General features: G+C 40.8%; 1 protein-coding gene across 4 annotated transcripts in view; it reads left to right on the top strand.

The window, feature by feature from the left end:
* The window catches only part of LOC146330898 (nucleosome-remodeling factor subunit BPTF-like), a 74,742-nt gene that overhangs the window by 45,020 nt on the left and 15,932 nt on the right, over positions 1–13,790 (top strand). For 3 of the 4 annotated variants that reach the window (XM_084710815.1, XM_084710791.1, XM_084710806.1), the window contains 8 exons: positions 3,724–3,854; positions 4,371–4,485; positions 4,757–4,974; positions 6,835–7,075; positions 7,608–7,891; positions 8,341–8,454; positions 8,652–8,813; positions 9,304–9,386. In XM_084710815.1, the coding sequence (XP_084566941.1) occupies positions 3,724–3,854; positions 4,371–4,485; positions 4,757–4,974; positions 6,835–7,075; positions 7,608–7,891; positions 8,341–8,454; positions 8,652–8,813; positions 9,304–9,386 (1,348 nt within the window). The remainder of the gene's footprint in view (positions 1–3,723; positions 3,855–4,370; positions 4,486–4,756; positions 4,975–6,834; positions 7,076–7,607; positions 7,892–8,340; positions 8,455–8,651; positions 8,814–9,303; positions 9,387–13,790) is intronic. The other variant, XM_084710798.1, reaches the window with a different exon arrangement.

Below are 13,790 nucleotides of genomic sequence, written 5' to 3'. Positions count from 1 at the left end.
TGTTTGGGAAGCACCAACTAACATTATCCCACGTGTTTCCAACAATCCTCAAACGCGCAGAAATCCATAATTTATTCAAGGTGATGCTGCTTTTCCTGTAGTAGCAGTTGCTGGCTAGTTGCTATAACTTCGAGAGAAATATTGGACATGGCAAAGAGTGAGGAAGGAAGTCGATGGACGTGACTAATCACTAATATTACCTCGTCCACAATGACTTCGTCCCGAGTGATGTCAGATAGACTTTCATCATCATGGTGGTTGTTTAAAAGAGAAGGAAACAACTCCCCTGATGCTACTTCACAAAGTTGTCAAACTATGTCTGTTGCTATGGTTTTAATGTGAGAGAGACTCATAGCAGCAGAATTTACATATTGTGCATTCAGCTCTGGCTAACCTTTTTGTTCCATCTGGTTCAGCTGAACTAATGTAAAAGGTGCTACTATTTCAGAGGCAGCCAGTCGGTCGCTCACTGTGTTTTGTGCTACTGCGGCAGCCTGGTCTGCACCAACCCCATTGTGGTGCCCAACCTCATGAGTCAGCAGCTTAGTTTGGAGTGGCACATCATGTCTGGTTGTGTCCTGTCGGCATGGTAATCTAATAGAAAGCTGTTATTTTGGTTGGATGGTTTTTGGGATGGTGGACTTGTGTAGTCTGAGGTTCTAAATCTGGACTGCGGATTCGGGATTGTACTATCTTAAGTTGAGTGCTTTTCAGTTTTTTGCAAATGTCAATATTGACACCAATGGTTTGTTCTGAACACCGCCTGGCCTGTCTGTGGTCCTGTCAAATTACTGGATGATGGATAAGGCTCAGCACTCAGCAGAGGTGGTCTGTCATGTTGACACGCTCCATTAAAGCCACTGACAGCTCTCGTGTGGCTCATATAGGTCAGATTCAGCATTCACTAAATCACGTACTTGACTGTGTACACAAGATGTGTTTTTCAAATTAAGATGCATCATACAACATAGGACACTAAATCATAAAATGACCGTGATTTGTCATCGGAGATTAAAGAAACAAGCTAAGTTGAAATACTGACTTAGCCAGCACGTGCTCCTTAGAAATTTCCATTCTGAGCTGGAATTTCTATGATTAGAAGGGCTTTGGGAGACATTTTTGGTTTAGGTGCCTTGAAAGTGCTTAAAAAGTGCTTGAAATTTTCTCATAAAAAGTTCTACAGACCCTCTTTACTACTGTGAATCATTTGAATAAAACATTGCAACTTCCAGATAAAGAGAATGATATTCACCAAGGATACAAAGAAAGTGATTTTTCTTACCTTTGAAGTTAGCATGAAGGAGAAACTAAGTTCAGGTGGAGTGTAACCATTTAATGGACATGTGTATTTATCCAGCATGACTGTTTGATTTGACTGTTTGGGCTCCCTGTTTGTTTTGGAAGGGCTTAAGGAAGTTAGGCAGGAAAACAAGTTTACCCTGAGGTCTGCTTCCCAGACAGGTAGTCCTCTATAGCGGGATTCCGTTTTCCTTTTTTTCCCTCCGTCTTCTTGAATAAAAGTGTACCTCTCCACTCACCGGAGTCCCAACTCCCCGACCTCTGCAAACAGCCAGTCCATAGAGAAGCGTGTTTGATGTGTGTGACCAGAGCAGCTACTCCCCTGGTCTTACGACCGGGTTTAACGTCCCCGTTTGAAGAGGGAAACCCTTGATGTATAGGCTTACCTGCTCGGTTGCGGTTTAAAAACCACAGCAAGACGGCAGTAGCAGCATGAGTGGAGGAAAAAGAGCGACACTCATGGTTTCCATTTCTGCCACCGGCTTCACGTGAGCTCATTAAGGCACAGAGCCTGGTGGGCAAATATGAAACGCGGCCTTTGTCAGATAAAAGTTAAAGAAGTAGGGCCTGAATTCATGCATAATGTATGAGGGGGTTCAGGTATGTTGGGGAAAACCCAACTAAGCTTTCAGTGAGCCTTTGAAGATTTTGTTTACCTGCTCAACTAATATTTGCCATCGCTGTGATCAAACGGTTGGCCGTGTAGCAGTAAGAGAAGCCCACAAATATTGTATTGAGTTGTGTCAATGCAGGACTTCTGTACAGCTGCTCACTTGGAACATGCAAACATGTAACCGCAGCTTCACATTGGTAATTGTATTAGGGATGTTTGAGCGATTTAAGCGTTTTTTTCTGCTTATGGTTGTGTTTGATGTAGCAAAGGCAGGGATTTGACATATAAGTATCATCTCCAAAAATATGACAAAAAATTCTAAACTGTATCTTAAAATCTTAACCCTCACAATTTCTTCAAACTTCAGAGAAGCAATGTGTAGCAATTATCCAAAAATGAGTGCAGCACTCTAAATAGCAAGTTGGAGCCACAGACGGTATATTAAATAGTTTAATGTACAATTTATGGCTGAAGCAAGCTGTGTCCCCCCAGCTCCTGCTCCCCAGAGGCAGGGAGGCTCAGGCAGTCTGCAGGAGCGCAGGATGTGTGAAACGTCATAAATTGACAATAACCTGACTGTAAACTGTAAGTCATCAGCTGTTTGTAACTGTCAGTGTAAAGCTAAGTCTGCTATCCTGAAAACAAAAGCCCACTGCTCTGAAATAACACAAGCTGGAGTTTGAGTTAAGTGGCTGCCAGTACCTGCCTGCCAAATTCCATTAACATTTTGCTCAATTTAATCATTATAAACATCTGCACCTTCTACAAGATTTTTTGACGATTTCTGAGAACTCATAAGCAGACACTTAATCATTTGACAAACATTCAGCATTAATTTGAACTCTGATTAACGTGAAACAGGCAACAAGACGAGTTATTCCAGGAAATTTCAAAGGGAAACACTGCGGCTGTAGCGTTGTTGTCAGTGAAGCGAGTATTTCAACTTAACATGTTTCCTCGATCTCTGATGACACATTGTGGTCATCTTATGATTTATTACAGTAACTATATTACAGATTTCTCCTTGTCCTTCTCTCATCTTCAGCTCATCTCCACTAGGTACTTTGTAAAAAACAGAAGAAGAAAGAAAAAGACAGTTGAGGCAACTGGCTCCACTAAATTTTTTAAGTCAAACTCTTATTTTTTTTTTTAAATAAAGTTTTGTGCGCTGTAATGTTTTGTTGAGACATTTTACTTTTGCTTACTTTCCTTCTTTAGATGAACTTGAATCTTTGAGTTAAAAAACTGTTTCACAGTGACCTGTGCTCCTGATTTGTCTTTCTTTGGGTGCTTGAAAAATTAAATTGTTGCAACAGAAAATATTTTAAGTCATTAACCATTATTTACTTTCCCTTTTATGAATTTACTTAACAATTTTTGAAATACATATTTTTGTTTCTAAAACTCAGAGATTTAAAGTTTTTTGAAAAGCTACTATAGGAAACTTCAATATTGTTGACACTGTTAACACTGTAATAACCACAAATTATAACACCAAAAATAAAATTATCTAAATAAAAATCTCCTCCTGCTCTATTTTAACAGGCTAACATACTCATTAGCCGTTTTTTGAAATTCAGACTGTTTCATAAACAATTAAAAACTCTTTATAGCAACTTTTTTTAGTTTATTTCAAAACTTAAGAGTTTGAGTTTGATTCAGAACTCAAAAAATAGTGAAAACAGTTGCCTTAAAATTATGAGTATTCTCAGCCTTTTTTAAAATTTACTCTTATCCTCACGGCACCCTGCTTCCTCCCTCTTCTCAGATGTTCACTCTGGTATCTTTCTGTTTCTCTCTTTTCTCTGCAGGTGTGGTTCAGCAGAAAGTGTTGGGTATCATCCCATCCAGCACAGCAGGCGGTGCCCAGACCTACACCACATTCCAGCCCCGTGCTACCACGCTCAACATCAGGCCCAACACCCCAGGCTCCCAGCAGCAGGTACGTCTACCTCCTCCCTGCTCTGAAGTCTCCAAAGAGGATTTTTCTATTTCATCCTGTGTGACGTCACAACTGTAGCTAGTCTGCCGTAGAATTATTGTTTTGAGTTTTGTGTTCATTTTTATTTAACTATTTAACTGATTTCCAGAGTGGGCGTACTTATTTCCACTTTAGTTTTTTGTTGTTTGTTTGAAAATGTCTGTTTTTATTAGTTTCAGTATTAGTTTTAGTTTTCTTCAATGCCATGAGTCAGGGGCTAAATTTCAGAAGTTCAGAGCAGGTATTACAACACAAACACAACACTTTCTAAGGCAAAGGACTCAAGCATGTAGACATCACAGTCTCAGTAAACATCAGCACCAACGCCTCCTCATGCTGGCCTGGTATCACACTGAACTGTCTAATCTGACCTCAATTTTTAACCTCGCCTTTTTCACCATCTTCTGTCAGTTTAAGAAAAAGATGGTAGCTTTGAAACAAATGATTACTAATGTCTTAATGAAAATATCTTTCCAGGTTCTGGCAGCTGGTGGTCAGATCCGTCCAGGAATGACGGTGATCCGGACACCGATCCAGCAGACGGGACCAATGGGAAAGACAATACTCCGAACTCCCCTTGTGGTCCAGCAAGGTAACAAACATGCTAAACTTCTGACCCTTAAAGTTGAGCAGTTGATTTATTTTTAGCATCATTGATCAAAAGATCCATAATAACATTTAAGCATAATGTAATTCAAGTGGTCTGAGAGAAAACTAGACTTCTGCTCCTCCTCTTGTGATGGGAGACTTTGGCCAAATACAGCAACGTGGGAATGAGACTCAACAATCAACAATCTTTCTCCAGAAAAATGGCCTCCAGAGTCTTGTTAAATGTTCTCTGTTTATATACTTCTCTCTTCCAGGTCAGGGCGGACAGCAAGTAGTGACGCAGATCATTCGCGGCCAGGCAGTTTCCACAGCGATATCAGGTGCCAGCCCTGTCGCCACGGTCACCGGCCAGGGGACGGCCAGCCCCACCACAGCGGGACAGGCAGCGGGCCAAACACCACCAGGCACCCCACGGGCACAGGGGCAAGGCCAGGTTAAACTGACCCTGGCGCAGCTCACACAGCTCACACAGGTTAGTGAGAGACACTCTGGAAACTCCCAAGATGTCCTGTGTCACCGTCCAAATAGCACAAAAAAATGTATTTTTGAAAAGAAGTGAAATGATTGGCAATTAAATATACCATGGCCTGTAATTGTTTAGATTGATTATTGTCTGTCAGGTTTATACACTCATGAGGACTAGAGGGTCGAGTTTCACTCCCTATTACATCTCACTTCCACAAAAATACTCCCATCCCAATCCCATGGTAAAAAACCTACCTGCCAACCTTTAGACTTCAAAATAGGGAGGATTTCAAAACCCAAAAGATGTAGTTTCAGACACTTCTTTTCTTGCATTTACTTGACTTTGAAGAAGGAAAATAACAAAACAGTATGTCCACTGCAACTCCATTTCTGTTTAATACTTTAAATTTCATTTTTTCGTCAGTTTTCTTTCACTCATTTACTCTTTTGGCATAGCTCCTAAAAGAAAATTGACTCTGCAGATTTTAAAAATGCACGCCCCCTCCCTTTAAATGAAATGAATCTTCTTCTTTCCAAGAAGTCTGGCTTGGTGTAGCTGTGTGGTTAAATGGGTGGAAGTAGGAGACTTTTGGAGTATGGCTTATATGCAGTGTACATTGCCAGAAACAGGTTGTGATAATGAAGGTGGGGGGGGCGGGTTGAAAATGTGTCGGGAGAAATACTGGAGAATTGTGATCCCTGGATCAAATGAGACATTCCATTGGCAACATCAGTAATGGAAATAAAAATAAATTGGCAAACCAGCTATCCTATTTCAGGCTTTTCTCACAGTGTAGTATAATTCCAAAAACTTCCCCTCTTTATCAACTTGTAACCAACTAGCAACCAGCCACCAGAGCAAACAGAAGAAAAAACAAAAGCATTAGTTTCAAAATGAAGAAAATAGGATTTTTTCATTTCTTTATATAAAAAAACTGACCTATTGTTATTACGGTTCCTGTCCCACCTGTTCCTGTTGAGTTTTTTTTCCTGTTCCGTCCCAATCATAGTGAAATTGATCCCGTGGGAATTCTGTGACCTGCAGGATTTCCCAAAACAATATCAGCACCTGCATCCAAGACTGGTTGTAAGATTAATATATTACTTTGGTTTGTAAACACAATTTCTCTTTACATGTTTTCCTTTAATTATAGTGAGAGGATATCAACATTCAGATGAGAAAATATGCAGATTTGTTCATTGATCATGTATAACTGTATGTAAATGAACTATAGAAGTTTTATTTTAGCTCAGTTATCAAAGGATGATGATAAGCTGGCCGACACCCTTGTCTCCACAGAAATGTAAAATGTATGATGTTGATTTTAAAATGTCAAATCTGCTTAGTTTCATAGCAGGTTAGTATAAACTTTGACAAAAAAGGCTTCTAGGTGCATCATCTGTCCTCTCACAGTAAAGTTTATTTGAAGGGCCCAGTAATGCATATAATGGCTTAATGGGCTTTAAAACCACATACTAGCAACAGTTCATGACCCAGTTCAAGTTCACCTGTGTTGGTGCAATAAGAGCCAGCATTACAAACATCTACAAAAAATATACAAGTTGTTACTGTGAATAGATGTACAAATCCCATGGAAAGGGTTGGTGTAAATTCATGAAAATGAAGTTCAGTTTCAGTTTGGAACAATTTTTCCAACTTGTTACTAGTCCAGGACATTACAGGCAGTGTAAAGTTGGTTTAAAAGTCAGAAAGTCTGCACCAATTTGTAATGCCATTTTAGATTTTGTGATGACACAAATGAATTTACAGCCTCAATTTTTCACCACAGGCCTTCATTTTCATTCATTAGTCTGGACTGTACCATGTGATTCACCCACTAACAAGCCTTTGTCTGCGTCTCCATAGAAGCAGCAGGCAGCGTCAGGTGTGGACCGGCCGGCCGGTGTCGGCGGTGCCCAGCAGGCTCTGACTGTGATGGTTCAGGGCCAGGGCCAGACCACTGGTCAACTGCAGGTCATACCTCCAGGGGTCACCGTCATCCCGGGACCCGGCCAGCAGCTCATGCAGGCAGCACTGCCCAACGGCCAGGTGCAGCGCTTCCTGTTCACCCCCTTGGCCTCAGCTGCCACACCCACGTCAAGCACAGGTATGACAAGAAATGACAGATATGCATTATTTATCTAACTATCCACTAAATTTAAGGCAAAGGCTTGTAACAAATAAATGTGAAGATTAAATGTGTTCTTGGGTATAGAACTACCTTACAAAAGGCAATCAATGCCTTGACCATGCTTTGAGTTGAAGACAAGAGTCTCAAGCTACGTTTCCACCCAAAGTGTGTGGAACTTTTAGTCTCAGGAACTATTTCTAAAGGAACTGAAAGGTCCTTCAGCCCTTTGTTGTCTGCATTTCTACCACAGAGCAAGGCCCACCCTCAAAGTTCCTGTTGTTTGGGAAAACACTACTCCTGAAGTAGGGACTCTTGTGGGGGTAAAATAATGTCCCCAGCACTTCAGACTGTGGTCCTTGTGGTGGTAACGCACTGAGTTCCACCAAAGGTTCCTAGTCTCTCGGGAAGGTTCCTGCAGTTTAGAGCAGTTAGGATATGTGCACATGCATCACTCATGTTTCAAAGGTGATATTTTTATGATGACATTGACTCGCCCATCTCTTTCTAGCCACCACAGTTCCTGGCCAGCCCAACTCCACCGCCACCAAAGCCCCAGCCCAGCCCGCCCAGCAGGCCGCCGCCCCCGTCCAGGCAGGGGCGACCCCCTTGGCCACCACCAGCACCCCTTCGACGGCCACCCCACAGGGCCAGTTACCCCCTCAGACGCAGGCCCACATGCCCATCCAGTCGCCCACGTCGCTGCAAGTGAAAACGCCGGGAGGAACCGCCCAGCTGCAGCTGCAGCAGACGCCGCAGCTCATCAGCATGTCTGGACTGCAGCAACAGGTACAGGTAGGATTAGCGAAGATGCATCCTGATCAGTACTGTAGCCATAACATCACAGCTCATGTGACCCTGGACAACTTGGCAGCTGGACACTTGGTGGAGCTACATGATGTCCAGCAGTCGGAAATTAATTTGGCAAAACTTCCAAAATTTGCTTGCTCAGTTTAACTTTAATCTGTCCAGCCATTCTAAGATGATCTAACTTATCCTAAATATATTTCTGTGCAATGAATCAGGGCTTCAAAATGCTACACTACCTGTTTTCATTTAATTTCATGGCAATATATTAACTGGCTATTACTACTAGTAAGTACTTAATTATTTCCTCAAACTATTACCATGTAATTACCAAGCTGTAATGTAAAGTGCTACCAATGTTGGATATTGTATAAATAAAAGCCTGGTTTTCTTTTCAGCTTTGTCAAGTTTGTGTATCTTCTGTGTTGGTACTGCAGGTGTTGGCCCAGCTGCAGTCCCAGCAGGGTGGAGGCTCTCTGCCACAGCACTTCAAACTGCAGCTTCCGATCCAGATACAACAGACCGGGACCACATCAGCTCAGGGAGGACAGGTAGGCAGCAAGCCTGCTAAACCAGATGCTAACTTACATTACCTTCACAAGACTTTGCCAAGGAGGTTTGATCCTTGTAAAATCAGAGGAAAACAAATTAGAACATTAAAAGTTCTCTTGTGTTAAGTGCTCTGGCTACTTACCGAGCTCACACCATGACGTAAAATCATTCATTCATCACTATCCCGTCGGCACAGATCGGAAACGTCGTGACCATCCAGGCAGCTTCTGTCCAGGAGCAGCTGCAGAGGATCCAGCAGCTCAGAGAACAGCAACAGCAGAAGAAGAAACAAGCAGCAGAGGCCAAGAGAGAGCAAGCTCTCAACGCAGCCAGCCAGAGCGACATCATTCAAAAACAGGTGTGTGTGTGTAGATGTGTGCGAGTGTGTTCAGGCACCCATCACAGCCAGGTCATCCATCTCTCAGTACATAAACAGTCACCATCCTCTAATGCTCCACTAAGACTGGGTTTATTTATAAAGCCCAGGCCTCATCTCTGTTGGGCTTAATACAGCCACTGCCACTGCTACTGTGTGCATGTGTGTATATATATATGTATGCATGTGTTTTCACCTGTTTATATGGGTATGTGACATACTATACTATACAACCTGGTTACATTAAATAATAATCCATTTCTGTAGATATTTGTAGCACATTTTCTACATCACTAAAGTCACAGTATTGAATCCAGTCCAGAGTCCAGATGATTGTATTTTAAATTGAATTTATTTTTCACTTTGATTGAAATATGTTATTCAAGGTTTGTTTCCCTCAGTGCAGGCATCTCTTCACAAGCTGTAAAATATCTTTCCACATGGTTTGATCTTCCTGTGTCGTGGCTTTCAGGTGGTGATGAAACAAAACGCTGTGATCGAGCACCTAAAGCAGAAGAAGACCATGACGCCAGCAGAGAGAGAAGAGAATCAGAGGTTTGTGTCCCGAATTTGTGGGTGTGAAAATGTAGGAATGATGTTTTGTGCGTCAGACTGAGCACAACATGTTTTTGGAAACCACAACGGCACAGACATTCAGCGTCAGAGTCATTATCTGTGGGGACGGTCCTTCTTCCTTGGATCAATGCGTTCATGTTGTGATCATATGGAGCTGTATCATCATCACATAAGCAGTCTATACGCCGTCCTCCCTCCTCTCTGCATTTTGCTTTTGTCCAGCACCACGTTGGGAGGTTCTACACAGCATGGGAACGTTTGGGTGTGTAACCACCAACAGCTGCATGTACTCACTGTGACCCTCACAAGCAAGAACACAAAGACGAACCCTTTTATAAATGAGAGGAGTTGCACAATAAAAATCACATGTAACACACTGATCCAATGAAATAATGGCCACGTATCATACAGAAGATTTTTTTAATCTCTCACTTTCTCTATTTGTCACAGTGAAAACCACCAGAAAATAAAATATAAAAAAAAAAAATCAAATATACTATTCTGTAATTTAAATCTCTCAGGCAAGTGCCCGTTAACAGGCCCAGATATGTCAGCACAACAGAAAAGAACCGAAATGAAATAAAGCTGCTGAAAACAAAAAACAAGCAATTTCCAAGTAAAAGAACATAAAGCATTGGGATTGGGCATGTGGTGCCCTTAACTAAACTCTGGATATGTGACCTTTTCACCCTATATTAGAATAAAACTTTTGGTAAAACGCACTAGATTTTTTTAACCAAACATTATTTTAAGGTGGTATATTTTAGACGATCTCACCCCTCTAACATTTTATTTATATTACATTTTAATCATGTTTATTGGCTGTATGAACAGACAGAAACACATGAAACAAACATCTCAATGAAGCACCAAAAAATTAATTTGAAAAATATAAAACAAGTGTCTCTTCTTTCCAAAACTCATGACCTGGTTACTCAAGATAATCCACAGACCTTGTGAGCAGTTTCATGTAAGAAAGTAGTTCCTGTAGTTTGTAGAGTAGCTCTGGTCGATTCCACTGGAGGAATTCTTAGATGCAGACAGTTTATTTTAACCTTCACTTCAGTGACACAAATACCACTGTGGGTGTACTGTTACATTTTTATCAAAAGCTAAACAGTTTCCAATCGTTATTTCCTGAGGACCAGGCACCGCACTTCCCAGGAAACTGTCTGAGGACCCAGAGTGTGAAGATGTTCGTTAGTGTACTGTTACCTTGAAAAAGGCGTGTTTTTAATCTGTATGCAGAGTTAGGACTACTGCAACTATTAAAACAATAATAAATTCTATAAAAGTCGTGGGCTGTTCCAAGAGGCACCCTGCTGTTTTATATAGTGTAGATAGATGGTACTGTAACCCACAGCTGACCCTGACAACCGTGTGTTTATGTCCACAGACGGTGTGTCAACACTGTGCCCATTCACACAAACCTGAAATACCAAACCCAGACTACCGTGACATCACTACAGTAGCTCTGTCTGTTGTCTGTCTCTCTGCTTATTTTTCATCCTTTTTTTTCCATTTCTTCATGTCATCCTTTTCTCTTGCTTTTCCTTCAAAACACGACTCTGTAAGCAGAGCTCTGACATCAGCGCGTGCGTGTTTGTGTGTCCTGTTTCATGAAGTCTCCTCCACTTTCCACGCCGCATTTGCAGTGTGTACTTCAGTGTAGGAACCCTGGCCCGTCTTCGACCCCAGCAGCCGTGGACGTGTTCTGTGTGTTATTCACACAAATGTGTACTGAGCGCAGCATTCTGTTGCCGAACAGTTTTCGATCTTAGTTGTGAATGTTAGCGAACACAAGTGAACATATAGCGGAGCTGGAACCATAAATGTTCTTGATTTACTGTAATGTACTGACGTTCAGTTTTTACAGAATGTGTAAAGAGATTTGTATATTATCTCTCAGATTGTTTTTCTTCTTCATTGTTTAATATTTCCTCAACCTCCTTTTGAGTTGAAGGAAGTTATATCATTTACCAGGGTGGCTACAGGGCCTTGAAAAGCTTTAAAATATCTTAATTTCATATTTATTGATTAAGGCCTTAAAAAGTGTTAAAAAGTCTTAAATATTTATTTAGTGAATGCTGTAAGCATGCTCTAAAATCACTCCTGTACATTTAATCTTGGTCGAAATGCCTCTTTTATCCTGTTATCTGTTGATTCAATTTGAGTGTTTTGCCCTCCTAGTTATTTTCACTTGCTAAATTTGTACATGCTTTTTCTGCTTCTATCATGCATAAGTAGGCTACATTGCATAATAGTTTATTCGTTCTCTGCTTTTATGATCAGGAGTCTGCACTGGGTCTTTTATTTTGAAACTGACTAGGTTCTCTATGCTGTTTCTGTGGCTGACTTCCTACTCGTTTGATCTGCTCTGTGCAACGTCATCCATCAAAAATATACTTGGCACCTGGTCCCCACAGAGCAGAGCGGAGAGCTGCTTCTGGGTCGCGCTGCAGCGCTTCTGCTGGAATCACAGGCACTGCGCAGAATGGCCGCGATCAGCTCCGGTGGCAGCGGTACAACTGTAACGTAACACAGCCGTGTCCAGTGGAATCAAACCGTCACAGTCTTTTAGGTTTTTGCTACTTGTGTTTGCAAACTTTGTCCCCCGGTGCAACATTTCTATCAACTTTGTCCCATGGTGGTACCTTGCAAATGACTTCAGAATATAAATGCAAACAACCATATATAAGCAAGCAGTTCATTCTTAAAAACTAAATCCCAACAGAATGTTGGAGGACTTGAATCAGCCTGAAGGGTGTTTCATACAGATTAAAACATTTGATTGATTTTTAATAATGATTTTCTTGCTCCTTCATAGTCTATGATCAGAGCTGCGTCCATGGCAACAGTCTGCTATTCAGAAATAACAGACCTTCAAATGCTGTAACTGACCAATCAGAATCAAGAATTTAACAATAATGGAATGTAATAATGGCTAAATAATGTGCAGGAAACTTTACTGCTAGGTAAATAATTGTCTGTGAAAAGTGACACAGTCATCAGTCCAATCTACACAAGGAAGCTGACCAGTTTCCTTCTGACAACAAACTGTCTGTAGGCTAAATGAGACATGAGAGCATTTACCTATTTATTTAAAATCCATGAATAAAGTATAAAACAGAACCACATTAATAATACAAGAGTCTAAATGACTTTCATTCTTTCATATAGCTTCATTTCAGGCTCTCACTGTTGGACAGTTGTAGTGATTAGTATCATTCATGACAAAATGTATTTTTTCACCCTAATAAACCTTCAGGAATTGTAGCATCCTGTCCTATTAATGAATCTATTTGTGCAAATCATCTTTAACTCAACTAGATATTGTGATTTTTCCCGTCTTCTAATTTAGAACTGACAATAAATGTATTTATTCAGAAGAGTATGCCTATATTTTCACGTTTCACATCTGCAAAAAGTGCCTTAATTTAATTAAATGGTGGCAGAAATAGTCGTAAAATACAGGATAGGACCCTACACATGAGTGTGAATTCCCATGTAGCTTGAATTTGCGTGTGACCTTTCTTCGTCCCTTTCCCGTGTTTACAAGAGCAGCACGGCTTCCCAGTCGACATCTATCTGTCCATCTCTCACCGTACCTCTTTGCAGCTCCACTCCCCTGCTACTGAAGCGCAGAGTCTCATACAAATAAACACTGGACTACCAAATTAGCCCTCTAACATCTGTGAGACACGTGGCCCAGTAAGACGACTGCTCTGACTGCTCGGTTCTCACAGGGATGATGACACAACTCGTGATGGGAATCAAGAACTGATTCCAGTCGAGAAACGGTTCCATATTGTCCAATCTATCAGGAATCTATGTCTCAGAGTTTATCAGATCCTTTTATTGATGCCGGCTAGGGGTGTCACGATTCCCCAAATCCACAATTCGATATGACCTTTGCTTTTAAGGTCATGATTTGATTTGTTTTTTCAAATTTTAGATTTTTGATGCAGTTATGCTATTTTAAGGCTGTCTAGTCTTGATTTGTAAAGATCAACAGATCGTTGATTTTATGCCCTGACTTACTGTCATTTACATAAAAAAAACATTAAAATTATTCTTTTAGAAAGATAAGGGAAAGGTTAGCTACGCTTTGGCGTCTTTGAAATGTTGTTGCACTCAATGCAATTGAAATTGAAAGCTTATTTAGATCATTTTTCAGTTTAATGTTGAAGTTGTTTCACCCCTAATGCTGGGATGTTTTTTTGACTGTTGTACATTGTAATAACTTTATGTTTCAGGACAAAATTAAGCTAAAATTGAGATAAAAGAGAGATAAGAACAGGGAAACATGAAAATGAGACAATAAGAATAAATAAAAATAAAGGGACACAACAGAATAAAATGATTTAAATAGATTAAGAAGAC

Source organism: Lutjanus erythropterus, chromosome 3, assembly GCF_056507025.1.
Source record: "Lutjanus erythropterus isolate fLutEry1 chromosome 3, fLutEry1.hap2, whole genome shotgun sequence".
Lineage (NCBI taxonomy): Eukaryota > Metazoa > Chordata > Actinopteri > Lutjaniformes > Lutjanidae > Lutjanus > Lutjanus erythropterus.
The sequence above is the reverse complement of the archived record's forward strand: the minus strand, read 5'-3'. Positions and strand labels throughout refer to the sequence as shown.